The following is a 13392-nucleotide window of genomic DNA, read 5'->3' as shown; positions in this document are numbered from 1 at the left end:
TGATTGACGGGCGCCGCAGCCAATCAGCGAGCGCGGCCGTGCTGAGCAGCCAATGCTAATGGGAAGGAGGTGGGACTTCTTAAAGGGAAGCGGTGGCACCTTTCAGGAAGGGGAGCTCGAATTTCGGTCCAACACTGAGCAGGTGCGGGAAGTTCTTAAGGAATAACTCAGCTTGCTGCTGATGAATCACCTCAGTCAAATCAGCAGTCACAGTATTTGCACAGAATATATATTTTTTAAATCTGCACACAGGGAGAAAAAAAAACATTTGAATAAATTCCTGAGTATCAGGAAGTCTTGAGGACACGCCAGGAGAGATGATGAGAGATGGATTGACAACCTGAGGCTGGGAAAGGTGCAGTATAAATGTGAGTTCCTCCTTCGCTGCATGGGGGCCAGATCTGTGGGGGGCAATCTTTTGAAGGAGCTCCATTTTTGTCTTTGTTGCATTTCTGGTGGGGGTGAGGTCGGTTCTCTCCGTCGCCCCATCGCCTGTGACGGGCCGCCTCCCCACCGCAGTCAGCATTCTGCAGCACCCACTTATCCAGAGGCGGTTATGGGCCTCTCATTTTCTCCTCGGTCAAAGAACCAAAGGTCAAGGGCAGCACGGTGGCCTAGTGGTTAGCACAACCGCCTCACGGCGCTGAGGTCCCAGGTTCGATCCCGGCTCTGGGTCACTGTCGGTGTGGAGTTTGCACATTCTCCCCGTGTCTGCGTGGGTTTCGCCCCCACAACCCAAAAATGTGCAGAGTAGGTGGATTGGCCACACTAAATTGCCCCTTAATAGAAAAAATAATTGGGTAATCTAAATTTATAAAAAAAAAGAACCAAAGGTCTGTCCCAGTGTTGCAAACATCCTCAGTGTGATTCACGGCCTGCACCGGTCGCATCGTACAACATGGTGCCGGCCGTACGCTAAACATAACCCACCGACCGCGACCCCACCAGCCACCCCCCTCAGCAGTCCCCCCCAGACCTGGCCGATCCCCCCCCCCCCCACCCCCGGCCAGTGGCATGGATCCTGGCTGAGAGTGTGGCATTATTAGACCCTTTGTACCATCGCCTACAGGACTGATTCACCTCTGCATGTCTATCTCATTGTGGAAGCCAACTCTGCTGGAAAAGTGAATTATCCAGCATCACTCTTCAACCTGCCGACCTCTCATGAAGGAATACCTCACTGGACTGACTCTGGACACACATGAAACAATAACTATTTCCTCTGTGGTATTTGCCCTGTAAATCTTACTTCCTCTAGCCCTCTTTGACTGAATGAGTGCACAGGGCCCACTAAGTAAACCCTACACCCCACCCCCCGCACCCACTCTGTTCGATTTGAGTGTGTGCAAAAAAACTAACCCTCTGAGTTCATCCTGTCCTGGGTTTGCTGAGGTGTTATTAATAGAAAATTAGAGCAGATCAAAACCACCGACTATAAAGGGCGAAGCAAATTGAAACACTTTCCTGTTCAAGGGCAGATGATGAGAGGAGAAAACAGGGCTGTTTGAATTAACACCCCTCCTGTCTGTAACACAGTTCTAAGTGCTTCCCAGGAGTATAATCGGACATAAGGAGATTTTGGGACAGGTGACCAATAGCTTCTTCCTTTTAAGGAAGATCGGGGGGAAAAAAGTTCAGGGAGGGAATTTCCGAGCAGACGGCCCAGGTGGCGGAAGACACGGTCGCCAGTGATGGATTGATGGATGCAAGGGAGAGGCCAGAACATAGAACATAGAACAGTACAGCACAGAACAGGCCCTTCGGCCCTCGATGTTGTGCCGAGCAATGATCACCCTACTCAAACCCACGTATCCACCCTATACCCGTAACCCAACAACCCCCCCCTTAACCTTACTTTTTAGGACACTACGGGCAATTTAGCATGGCCAATCCACCTAACCCGCACATCTTTGGACTGTGGGAGGAAACCGGAGCACCCGGAGGAAACCCACGCACACACGGGGAGGAAGTGCAGACTCCGCACAGACAGTGACCCAGCCGGGAATCGAACCTGGGACCCTGGAGCTGTGAAGCATTTATGCTAACCACCATGCTACCGTGCTGCCCCAGAAGAGCAACAAAACTCAAGCACTTGAGAAGGAGGCACCAGAGGGTGGCAGATCGCACGGTATTGCTGGGGTTTCCCAACTTTGACCACATTGCTGAGGCGGCAGCAATAGCAAAGGTCAGGGAACTTTGCCTTGATAATTGAGGCAGGGGGAATTCTAGCCAAGACTAGAACACTTCATGCAGTGGCCTCCACATCGATCTAGTCACACAAAGACTTGTTCACAAAAAGTTTAAGCTTTGGACGTGAGCGTGGTAGACGAGGCCGGAATCTATTCGCCATCCCCAGTTGCCCTAAGAAGGTAGTGTTGAGCCTTTTTCCCAGTTTGGAGGAAACGAGTGAACACTAAGCCTCTCCCAGATCACGTTCACCGTTCACAGATTTCTATTTGCAGATTTTGACATGTGAATTCAAATTGCAAGCTGCCCAATTTGTGTTCCGCGGATATAAACAGACGGTGCTGGACAAAGCCGGCAGGTCTGGCCGTATCTGCGGAGAGAGAAACAGAATGAACATTTCGAGCCCAATGTGACTCTTGTCCGGTGTCACATTCTTTGGATTTAGTCGCAGCCGTTACTAGTCCAATTACCAAACTCCGACCCACTGCGGGTCAAGTGAAGGTGTTACAGACAAGAGGCAGGTGAGGTTCTGATCGAGTTACTCAACTCCTAACTCCAACACTGAAGAATTGAAGATGTTTTTCTGGAGGGGCTTGTTGTCTTGAGGGGGGAGTAGATCTCAATGTGTTGTTCACAAGCTGCTTCCAAATCGATTCCTCTCTTTCACTCTTAACTGTTAACTGCCTCCTTTAAAAATGACTTCCATATCGGACAAGCCATCGACCTTCACTCTTAATCATTAACTGCCACATATTGTGTCATCAGATTCATTTAAGTATTCCTGTCATTTACAAAACAACTGTAAAGGCTTCAGCTGTGTGAAGGTGCTTGTGTTTCTGCTTTGGGGGAGAGGGAGGGGGTGGGGGGTGAGGGAGGAAGGGTCCTGTCTTGTTATGCTCTTGGCATAGCATAAGCTAAGGGGCTGTTTAGCACAGGGCTAAACCGCTGGCTTTGAAAGCAGACCAAGGCAGGCCAGCAGCACGGTTCAATTCCCGTACCAGCCTCCCCGAACAGGCGCCGGAATGTGGCGACTAGGGGCTTTTCACAGTAACTTCATTTGAAGCCGACTTGTGACAATAAGCGATTTTCATTTCATAAGCTGCTTCCTTGATGTTCACTCTGACAAAGGAAGGTTCAGACGTGGAGATAACTTCAACATGTTTATTAAACTATTTACAATTCTCTTACTTGGATTCGCCTCGACTGTTAATCCTTCTATAGCTACTCAGACTGACAAACCAGTCTGCTACAATCCACGTGGTGGGTGTGATGTACAATCAACCCTGTCTGTATTTACTAAGTCTCCACTGGAAAGAGGAAGATCATGTGTGCTGTGTCCTTTATATTTGGGTTGGTGTAATGCCCCTGTGGTAGTGTCACCTCTGTGTGGATCGTGAATTCCCATTGGTCGTGTCCTATCTTACTGACCTATTGGTTGAGTGTCTGTGTGTCATGTCTCTGGTGCTCCCTCTAGTGCAGGGGTGGGCAAACTACGGCCCGCGGGCCACATGCGGCCCGCCAAAGGTCTTTATGCGGCCCACCAAGATCAAGTCATATAAGGTTTTTATAAGATTAAATGGAGGGGGGGTGGGGTGTTGGGTTACTGGTATAGGGTGGATACGTTGACTTGAGTAGGGTGATCATTGCTCGGCACAACATCGAGGGCCGAAGGGCCTGTTCTGTGCTGTACTGTTCTATGTTCTATATGAGGCGCCCAGAATCATAACCGGGTGAAGCGCCATTTTTGAAAAGTAGAGAAAAAGAGGGCTAAAGGCAGGATGCCGCCGGGGGAAGCGCTGAGGTATATGCCGCACGCTAATTGGTTACAACCGGGACTATTAATTAATATACTATGCGGCCCTTTAAAATTGTGAATTTCTGAATGTGGCCCTTGCATGGAAAAGTTTGCCCACCCCTGCTCTAGTGTCTAGCTAGTCTACATGTACTTACATTAACCCCTTGTGTATCTACAGTGATGCACATCACCACAGGTCCCACCTGAAGGCTTGGGTGACAACAAGCTTCTTGGCGTGGCAGCCCAGTCAGAAACAACGGCTGGAATGTTCCGGTCGTTGCGATTCAGTTTTCCCGCCGTAGCGCCGTGGGGTGGTCACAATGGGAAATCCCATTGACGAGCTGCAACAAGATAGAATCCCGCCCCCAGCCAGCATACATTCACAATCTGGAGGAAGGTACTGAAGGCACTGTTGCTAAGTTTGCAGATGATACAAAGATCTGTAGAGGGGCAGGTAGTATTGAGGAAGCAAGGGGGCTGCAGAAGGACTTGGACAGGCTAGGAGAGTGGGCAAAGAAGTAGCAGATGGAATACAATGTGGAAAAGTGTGAGGTTACGCACTTTGGTACGAAGAATGGAGGCATAGACTATTTTCTAAATGGGGAAAAGGCTTAGGAAATCAGAAGCACAAAGACTTGGGAGTCCTTGTTCAAGATCCTCTTAAGGTTAACGTGCAGGTTCAGTCGGCAGTTAGGAAGGCAAATGCAATGTTAGCATTCATGACAAGAGGGCTAGAATACAAGACCAGCGATGTACTTCTGAGGCTGTATAAGGCTCTGGTCAGACCCCATTTGGAATTTGTGAGCAGTTTTGGGCCCCGTATCTAAGGAAGGATGTGCTGGGGCCTTGGAAAGGGTCCATAGGAGGTTCACAAGAATGATCCCTGGAATGAAGAGCTTGTCGTATGAGGAACGTTTGAGGACTCTGGGTCTGTACTCGTTGGAGTTTAGAAGGATGAGGGGGGATCTTATTGAAACTTACAGGATACTGTGAAGCCTGGATAGAGTGGTCGTGGAGAGGATGTCGCCACTTGTCGGAAAAACTAGAAGCAGAGGACACCATCTCAGACTAAAGGGACGATCCTTTAAAACAGAGATGAGGAGGAATTTCTTCAGCCAGAGGGTGGTGAATCTGTGGAACTCTTTGCCGCAGAAGACTGTGGAGGCCAAATCACTGAGTGTCTTTAAGACTGAGATAGATAGGTTCTTGATTAATAATGGGAGCAGGGGTTATGGGGAGACGGCAGGAAAATGGGAATGAGAAAATATCAGCCATGATTGAATGGCGGAGCAGACTCGATGGGCCGAGTGGCCTAATTCTGCTCCTATGTCTTATGGAACGGCTGAGAAACAGGTGGCTGGCGTGCGGAAGAATCCCACCCAGTGTCTCCAGACACAGAATAGGGATTGGGCGGAACACAGCGGAAGAGGAGGGATAAAGGTTGTTCCCGTGTCTGTGCAATGATGAGTTTGACTTTACCACTCTTTTCGAGAGGTGTGACAGGCTTCATCGAGCTAGTGGTAGTGGCTCGGGGCAGGGTGAAAGGGGCGGCGGGTGGAGGTGGGGGGTGGGGGGAGCAGTTACTCTCGCTAAGCGGGACACATTGCTCCCCCCCCCTCCCCGCCTCAACCCTGCACAATGATGGGGCATCTCACCCCTGGCCAGTGGATGGGAGGGTTTCACACCGAGCCAGCATTCCAAGCCCAGGTTGTTGGGAGCTGGGATTGAATCAGCGTTTTCTATCTCAGAGGCAGCAGCAATAGGGACGAGCAGCAGATTCCATTCAGAGGGAAAAGGTAAAGCGGATGGGACAGGTATTTCTGGCTGACCCTCTGTGGGAATATCCACATTGCTGGTTTGGTTGCTGAGAAGCTCGTCACGAGATTCTCACACCCGTCCTGATTGACAGTTGAATGCTCAGAGTTTTATCCGATCTCATCGCAAACACAATTGTGGGAGGGACGGCAAGTCTTCATTCAGCAACAGCCTAGAAACTTCAATTTTTAACGTTCACCTGGAAGGGATTGACAGGCCCTCTGACAGTACGGCACTCCCTCAGTACTGACCCTCTGACAGTGCGGCACTCTCTCAGTACTGACCCTCTGACAGTGCAGCACTCCCTCAGTACTGACCCTCTGACAGTGCAGCATTCCCTCAGTACTGACCCTCTGACAGTGCAGCACTCCCTCAGTACTGACCCTCCCACAGTGCGGCACTCCCTCAGTACTGACCCTCTGACAGTGCGGCACTCCCTCAGTACTGACCCTCTGACAGTGCGGCACTCCCTCAGTACTGACCCTCTGACCGTGCAGCACTCCCTCAGTACTGACCCTCTGACAGTGCAGCACTCCCTCAGCACTGACCCTCTGACAGTGTAGCACTCCCTCAGTACTGACCCTCTGACAGTGCGGCACTCTCTCAGTACTGACCCTCTGACAGTGCAGCACTCCCTCAGTACTGACCCTCTGACAGTGCGGCGCTCCCTCAGTACTGACCCTCTGACAGTGCGGCACTCCCTCAGTACTGACCCTCTGACAGTGCGGCACTCCCTCAGTACTGACCCTCTGACAGTGCGGCACTCCCTCAGTACTGACCCTCTGACAGTGCGGCACTCCCTCAGTACTGACCCTCTGACAGTGCGGCACTCCCTCAGTACTGACCCTCTGACAGTGCGGCACTCCCTCAGTACTGACCCTCTGACAGTGCAGCACTCCCTCAGTACTGACCCTCTGACAGTGCAGCACTCCCTCAGTACTGACCCTCTGACAGTGCGGCACTCTCTCAGTACTGACCCTCTGATAGTGCAGCACTCCCTCAGTACTGACCCTCTGACAGTGCGGCACTCTCTCAGTACTGACCCTCTGACAGTGCAGCACTCCCTCAGTACTGACCCTCTGACAGTGCGGCGCTCCCTCAGTACTGACCCTCTGACAGTGCGGCACTCCCTCAGTACTGACCCTCTGACAGTGCGGTGCTCCCTCAGTACTGACCCTTTGACAGTGCAGCTCTCCCTCAGTACTGACCCTCTAACAGTGCGGCACTCCCTCAGTACTGACCCTCCCACAATGCAGCACTCCCTCAGTACTGACCCTCTGACAGTGCGGCACTCCCTCACTACTGGCCCTTTGACAGTGCAGCACTCCCTCAGTACTGACCCCGACAGTGCAGCACTCCCTCAGTACTGACCCTCTGACAGTGCAGCACTCCCTCAGTACTGACCCTCTGACAGTGCGGCACTCCCTCAGTACTGACCCTCTGACAGTGCGGCACTCCCTCAGTACTGACCCTCTGACAGCGCGGCACTCCCTCAGTACTGACCCTCTGAGAGTGCGGCACTCCCTCAGTACTGACCCTCTGACAGTGCAGCACTCCCTCAGTACTGACCCTCTGACAGTGCGGCACTCCCTCAGTACTGACCCTCTGACAGTGCAGCACCCTCAGTCCTGACCCTCTGACAGTGCAGCGCCCCCTCAGCACTGACCCTCTGACAGTGCGGTACTCCCTCAGTACTGACCCTCTGACAGTGCAGCACTCCCTCAGTACTGACCCTCTGACAGTGCAGCGCTCCCTCAGTACTGACCCTCTGACAGTGCGGCGCTCCCTCAGTACTGACCCTCTGACAGTGCGGCACTCCCTCAGTACTGACCCTCTGACAGTGCGGCACTCCCTCAGTACTGACCCTCTGACAGTGCAGCACTCCCTCAGTACTGACCCTCTAACAGTGCAGCACTCCCTCAGTACTGACCCTCTGACAGTGCGGCACCCCCTCAGTACTGACCCTCTGACAGTGCGGCACTCCCTCAGTACTGACCCTCTGACAGTGCGGCTCTCCCTCAGTACTGACCCTCTGACAGTGCAGCACTCCCTCAGTACTGACCCTCTGACAGTGCAGCACTCCCTCAGTACTGCACTGAAAAAGTCAAACTCAGTTATTGGCTGGAGTCTGTGTCGTGAGACTTGGCCCATGAGCGTCTCACTCAGAGGCGGGGAGTGTAGCCACCGACCTGGCTGGATAGACATGAAGGAAACCACAAGCTTTATTTTTGACGGTGGAGGTTATGGATGCAGATTCAGATTGGAAGCTGAATCTCTGAAGATATCGATGCTGATGTTCCTCACCACCATCTTCTCAAAGCCAGCTTGATCTCACCGCTGAAAGGACCTGGTTCAGGCCCATTGCAGGCTGACAGTGCCACTGTTTAGCAAGCTGAGTCAACAAACCCTAAAGTGTTTAACTAGACAGCTCCTTGTTGGAAATTCCCGACTTGGTTTTTGATGAAAAGATTTAATCAGTCCAAAATCAGTGAAAAATCTAAAACGGGATTTGATTCAGACCAATAACATCAAGTTTTGTTCAAGCACAAATATTTTATTGACCACTATTCTGAGGGGTGAGAAAGCAAGTGATGACTCTTCAGAGATTGCAGGGGGCTGTCACCGGTTAATCGGTGCCACGTAGTTACTTGGGAATAATCCAATACGCCCCCATAAACACCCCTTCCACCATGAGGGGTCGGTGCTGTCTAGAACCTCGATGATATCGCCACTCTTGAAGTCCAGCTCGTCGTCTGCCTCAGCTGTGAAGTCGAACAGGGCCCGGACTCGCCTGGCTTTCTGCGGGGAAGGGGGGGGGAAAGCTTTGAGTGAGAAACTGTGTCAACAGATACGGAACAAAGACAGACACCTCCCACCCAGTTTCGTTCCACCCATTTCCCAGCACTCGCCAGCCCACGTAGGCTCTTCGATTTTAAAATTCCCATCCCATTTCCTTTCCCCTTGCTTTCAAACCCACTCCCTATCTCTGTAACCTCCTCGAACCCGCTGAAATCTCCGCCCTCCTCCAATTCTAGCCTCTTCAGCAACCCCCGATCTCATCGTTCTCCCCCATTACTGGCCGTATCTTCAGCTGGCTGCGCCATAAACTCTGGACTTCTCTGTCTAAACCCCTCTGTCTGTCTGTCTCTCTCACCCCCAGACTCCCTTGGGTGAAGCAACTTGGAATGTTTTACTATGTTACAGTCGCTATATAAATGCTGGCTATTGTTACAAATAGGGTTGAGGTGCATCAGGGCCATGACGTAGCACAGGCCCGAGGGGCTGAATGGCCTCCTTTGTTCCTCAAAAAGTGACAACTTAGACTGTCAATGAACTCCCCGGGGTCATAGATTCTTCACTAAAGCTCAGGTCGTGAACCAGAGAATCAAATGCACAGCAAGAGGCCATTCAGCCATTTTAGCTGTGCTCGCTCCTGAATAGAGCGATCTAACTTGCCACATTCCCCCCCCCTAGCTCTTTCCCCAGAGGCTTGCGAATTTTCCTCCTTTGAAAGCTCCTTTGCAATCTGTTCCCAGCCTCCAACAGTATTCCGGATCATAACAACCTGCCGCATTAAGGGTTCCTCCACACCCCTCTCCTTCCCTCTGGATCTTTTGACAATCTATTTGAGACAGTAGCAACTTGTTCAACGATGAGATGGGTCTGTACAGGTACTGCATAGTTGGCAGCATCTGACAATGTTTGAAAGGAACATTGAAAACACGCAGTTGGCCAGTAATAGTCACAGATCTTTGTGTCTGCTGTGGTTACTCTATCCTGTCACCCCAGGTTAATGGGAGATGAAGAGCACTAAGGGGCCCGGGAGTTGAGGGTAGAGTGGTGGGGAAGAGAGCGAGCAAGTCAGAGAGAGACACGCACAGAGGGAGGGAGAGAGAGAGAGAGAGAGCGTGGGAGAGAGAGAGAGTGGGAGAGAAGGAGAGGGGGAGGGATGGAGAGAGAGAAAAGGACGAGCGTGAGAGGGAGAGAGTGAGAAGGAGAGAGTGGGAGAGAGAGTGAGTGAGAAAGAGAGGGAGAGAGAAAGGAGGAGAGAGGGGCACAGAGAGGAAAGGAGAGAGAGGGAGGGAGGAAAATAATGGGAGGGACATGAGAAAGATACACATAAGGTAATGAGAGACAGGTTTACAAGAAATAAAGAAAGAGAAAATATAGGACCCTCGGCTTTGGGTAGGCAGAACTGAGGGTGACTCCAAGAAAGTGAAAAAGAGCGAGCCGGAGACAGAAGGAGATGCAGTCAAGGTTAAGGGAGAGAGAGAGAGAGTTTACAAGATTATGAGTGGCGTGGACAGAGTGGATAGTCAGATACTCTTTCCTAGGGTAGGAGAGTCAAGTACTCGGGGACGTAGGTTTAAAGTGCGTGGGGAGAAGTTCAGAACAGATGTGCGAGACAAGTTTTTTATAGAGGGTGGTAAATATATGGAACTCGCTGCCTGGGGAGGGGGTGGGAGGAGGTACGATAGCAGCATTTAAGGGACATCTAGACAAATTTATGAATAGGGTGGGAATGAACATAGAACATAGAACAGTACAGCACAGAACAGGCCCTTCGGCCCTCAATGTTGTGCCGAGCCATGATCACCCTACTCAAACCCACGTATCCACCCTATACCCATAACCCAACAACCCCCCCCTTAACCTTACTTTTATTAGGACACTACGGGCAATTTAGCATGGCCAATCCACCTAACCCGCACATCTTTGGACTGTGGGAGGAAACCGGAGCACCCGGAGGAAACCCACGCACACAGGGGGAGGACGTGCAGACTCCACACAGACAGTGACCCAGCCGGGAATCGAACCTGGGACCCTGGAGCAGTGAAGCATTTATGCTAACCACCATGCTACCCTGCTGCCCCAAATGGAATGGAAGGATACGGACTCCGTTAGTGCAGACGGTTTTAGTTTAGGCAGGTACCATGGTTGGCGCAGGCTTGGAGGGCCGAAGGGCCTGTTCCTGTGCTGTATTGTTCTTTGAGAGAGAGAGAGAGAGGGACAGGAAAATAGAGGGAACCGCTGCTTGGGCAGTGAGAGATGATATTAGGGAGCAAATATGTTGGATGATGAGAGTGGAGACTTGTGGCAGTGAGACAGAATCGTAGGATTTCCGAGTGAGTTTGGGCAGAGGGAGGAGTTCCTGGCTTTCACGTTCCCAGGGATGACCAGGATCTGACCGGAATGTTCCACCTTAACGCTGGCCTGGCCTTTACATCGGCGCAGCAGCGCACGGTCTTTGCTGCTGTGCAGAGTGTTTCCGTCATCTCTCTCTGTACTCGCCCTCCTAACCTTTCACAGCGTCACAAAACAGGGATCTGATTCTCCGACAAGCCAATGATCAGACTTACTGGCACCGGCGGGCATTCGCTGGCTTTCCTCACCACCGATGGTGGCTCCTGGAAAGGGGGCTGCGGGCTACTGGACTGCCTGAATTTGGATGTCCCGTCATTGAATGACGGCTGTGCGCTGGAGCCCTTTCGAAACATTGATGGGGTGTCGCTGAACAGTGCACTTGATCCTGGTGAGACAGCCTGCCGTGGATCTGGCATTCGAGAATCCGGCATTCGGGGACCAGGCATTCGGGAATCTAGCATCCGGGGATCTGGCATTCGAGGGCTTGGCATTCGAGGATCTGGCATTCGGGGATCTAGGATTCGGGGATCTGGCATTCGAGGATCTGGGATTCGGGGATCTGGCATTCGAGGATCTGGCATTCGGGGATCTAGGATTCGGGGATCTGGCATTCGAGGATCTGGGATTCGGGGATCTAGGATTCGAGGATCTGGCATTCGAGGGGTTGGCATTCGAGGGTCTGGGATTCGAAGACTCAACATTCGGGAATCTGGCATTCGGGAATCCAACATTCGGGAATCTGGCATTCGAGAATCTGGCATTCGGGAATCCGGCATTCGGGAATCCGACATTCGGGAATCTTTAATTCGGGAATCCGGCATTCTGGAATCTGGCATTCGAGGGCTTATCATTCGTGGATCTGGCATTCGCAGGTCAGGATGATTGTAGCCTCCCTGAAAAAGAAAGGTTCTTAAAAGTCCTTTGCATTTCAGATCGCTCACACACATATACACACCCTGCAAAGTATTAAAACTCAGAAGCTTCTGCAGGCTAGCCCTTCATCTTACCCCTTTCTGGTTATGCTTTTATGTCAACTTTTCATATTGGAAGTGTTTACCTGACATGTAAAATGGAAATATTGGGCGAGATTTAACGCGGAGAAAGTGTCCCGTCTCGGGCGTATATAGTGAGGTGTTTCCTGCTGCCTACAGCGCTGGGAATGACACCGCTATCTAACGGGATTCTGCCGCTGTTTTTGGCATCATTCAGGAACGTCCCACTAAGGCCGCACTTGCCTCATTTCCTGCATAGACAGGCTCAGGAAGATGGCGCGTGGATCGGGGCGCCATTTGTAAACGTCGCCCCGACCGTTCGGCACCCTTCTGCCCCTCCATCGTGATCTCCATGTCCCCCCACTGCCCCAGCCTCTCCGGGGGTCCTCGAGCCCACCACCCACCCCCCACTCACAACACCTCTTCGGGGCAGTGTCTTGTGATATGTCGTTAGATCTCGCGAGGCGTTTGCCAATCTCATGAAAGGCCTCTCACGGGATTTAACAACCCCGTCGTGTTGCCGAGCCATTCCATCACGCCCATCGTATGTAAACAGTTGTTGGTAACAATGTAATTGCAGATTCTGGCCAGTCGGTGGCACTGAGGAGTGAATTTCTGAGCTTTCATTCCCAATTCCCGACCAATTCTATATATAAAATGTCAGTCATCCAGTGACAAAGGGAATGGCTTTATCGCTCTTTCTGCTCGTTGATCTGCATTCGCTCCCTAGCCACCTCAGTTAACATTTTCACCCTGATTTGTAAATCCCTCCATGGTCTCGCTTCTCCCGATCCCTGTTGCTCGACCAGCTCTACAACCTTCTGCATTCACTGTCTCCTCTAGTTCTGGCCTGTTGAGAATCTCCAATCTCAATCGCTCCATTGGCGGCCGTGTCTTCAGCAGCCAGTGTGGCAAACATCAGATTTCCCTTTTTTACCATCTCTCCATCCCGACCTCTCTCTCCTCTTACAAGATGCACCTTAACACCAGGCTTTGGGTCACTGGTTCTGATGTCTCCCTCTTTGGCTTTGCCCCATGTAAAGAGTATTATATAAATGCCGGTTGTGTCATCCCCTCCTGAACAATGTAACATTTGCATTTATTCTGACAGTTTCCTGCCTGTTAGAAACACAACAGGAATAAGTGGGGCACAGAACAAGTTTAACATAAACATTTCTTTGGAACCAGCTGGAATGCATCCAAAACAGGCTTTACTAGTTCTTGTTTGGCTCCACAATCATAGAATTTACAGTGCGGAAGGAGGCCATTTGGCCCATCGCATGTGCACCGGCTCTTGGAAAGAGCACCCCACCCAAACCCACACCCCCACCCTATCCCCATAACCCAGTAACCCCACCCAACACTAAGGGCAATTTTGGACACGAAGGACAATTCATCATGGCCAATCCACCTAACCCGCACATCTTTGGACTGTGGGAGGAAACCGGAGCCCCCGGA

General features: G+C 51.5%; 1 protein-coding gene across 1 annotated transcript in view; it reads right to left on the bottom strand.

Moving 5' to 3' along the window:
- Nucleotides 1-8330: 8330 nt before the first annotated feature.
- LOC119956413 (GRB2-related adaptor protein 2-like) overlaps nucleotides 8331-13392 on the bottom strand; it is a 51033-nt gene continuing 45971 nt past the window's right edge. The window contains exons 5-6 of the mRNA XM_038783611.1: nucleotides 11158-11835; nucleotides 8331-8596 (exon numbers count right to left, since the gene is read on the bottom strand). Coding sequence (XP_038639539.1) covers nucleotides 8417-8596; nucleotides 11158-11835 — 858 coding nt within the window. The 3' untranslated portion in view covers nucleotides 8331-8416. The remainder of the gene's footprint in view (nucleotides 8597-11157; nucleotides 11836-13392) is intronic.

This window comes from Scyliorhinus canicula, chromosome 23 (genome assembly GCF_902713615.1).
Source record: "Scyliorhinus canicula chromosome 23, sScyCan1.1, whole genome shotgun sequence".
Classification (NCBI taxonomy): Eukaryota; Metazoa; Chordata; class Chondrichthyes; order Carcharhiniformes; family Scyliorhinidae; genus Scyliorhinus; species Scyliorhinus canicula.
This window is presented reverse-complemented; position numbering and strand designations above follow the sequence as displayed.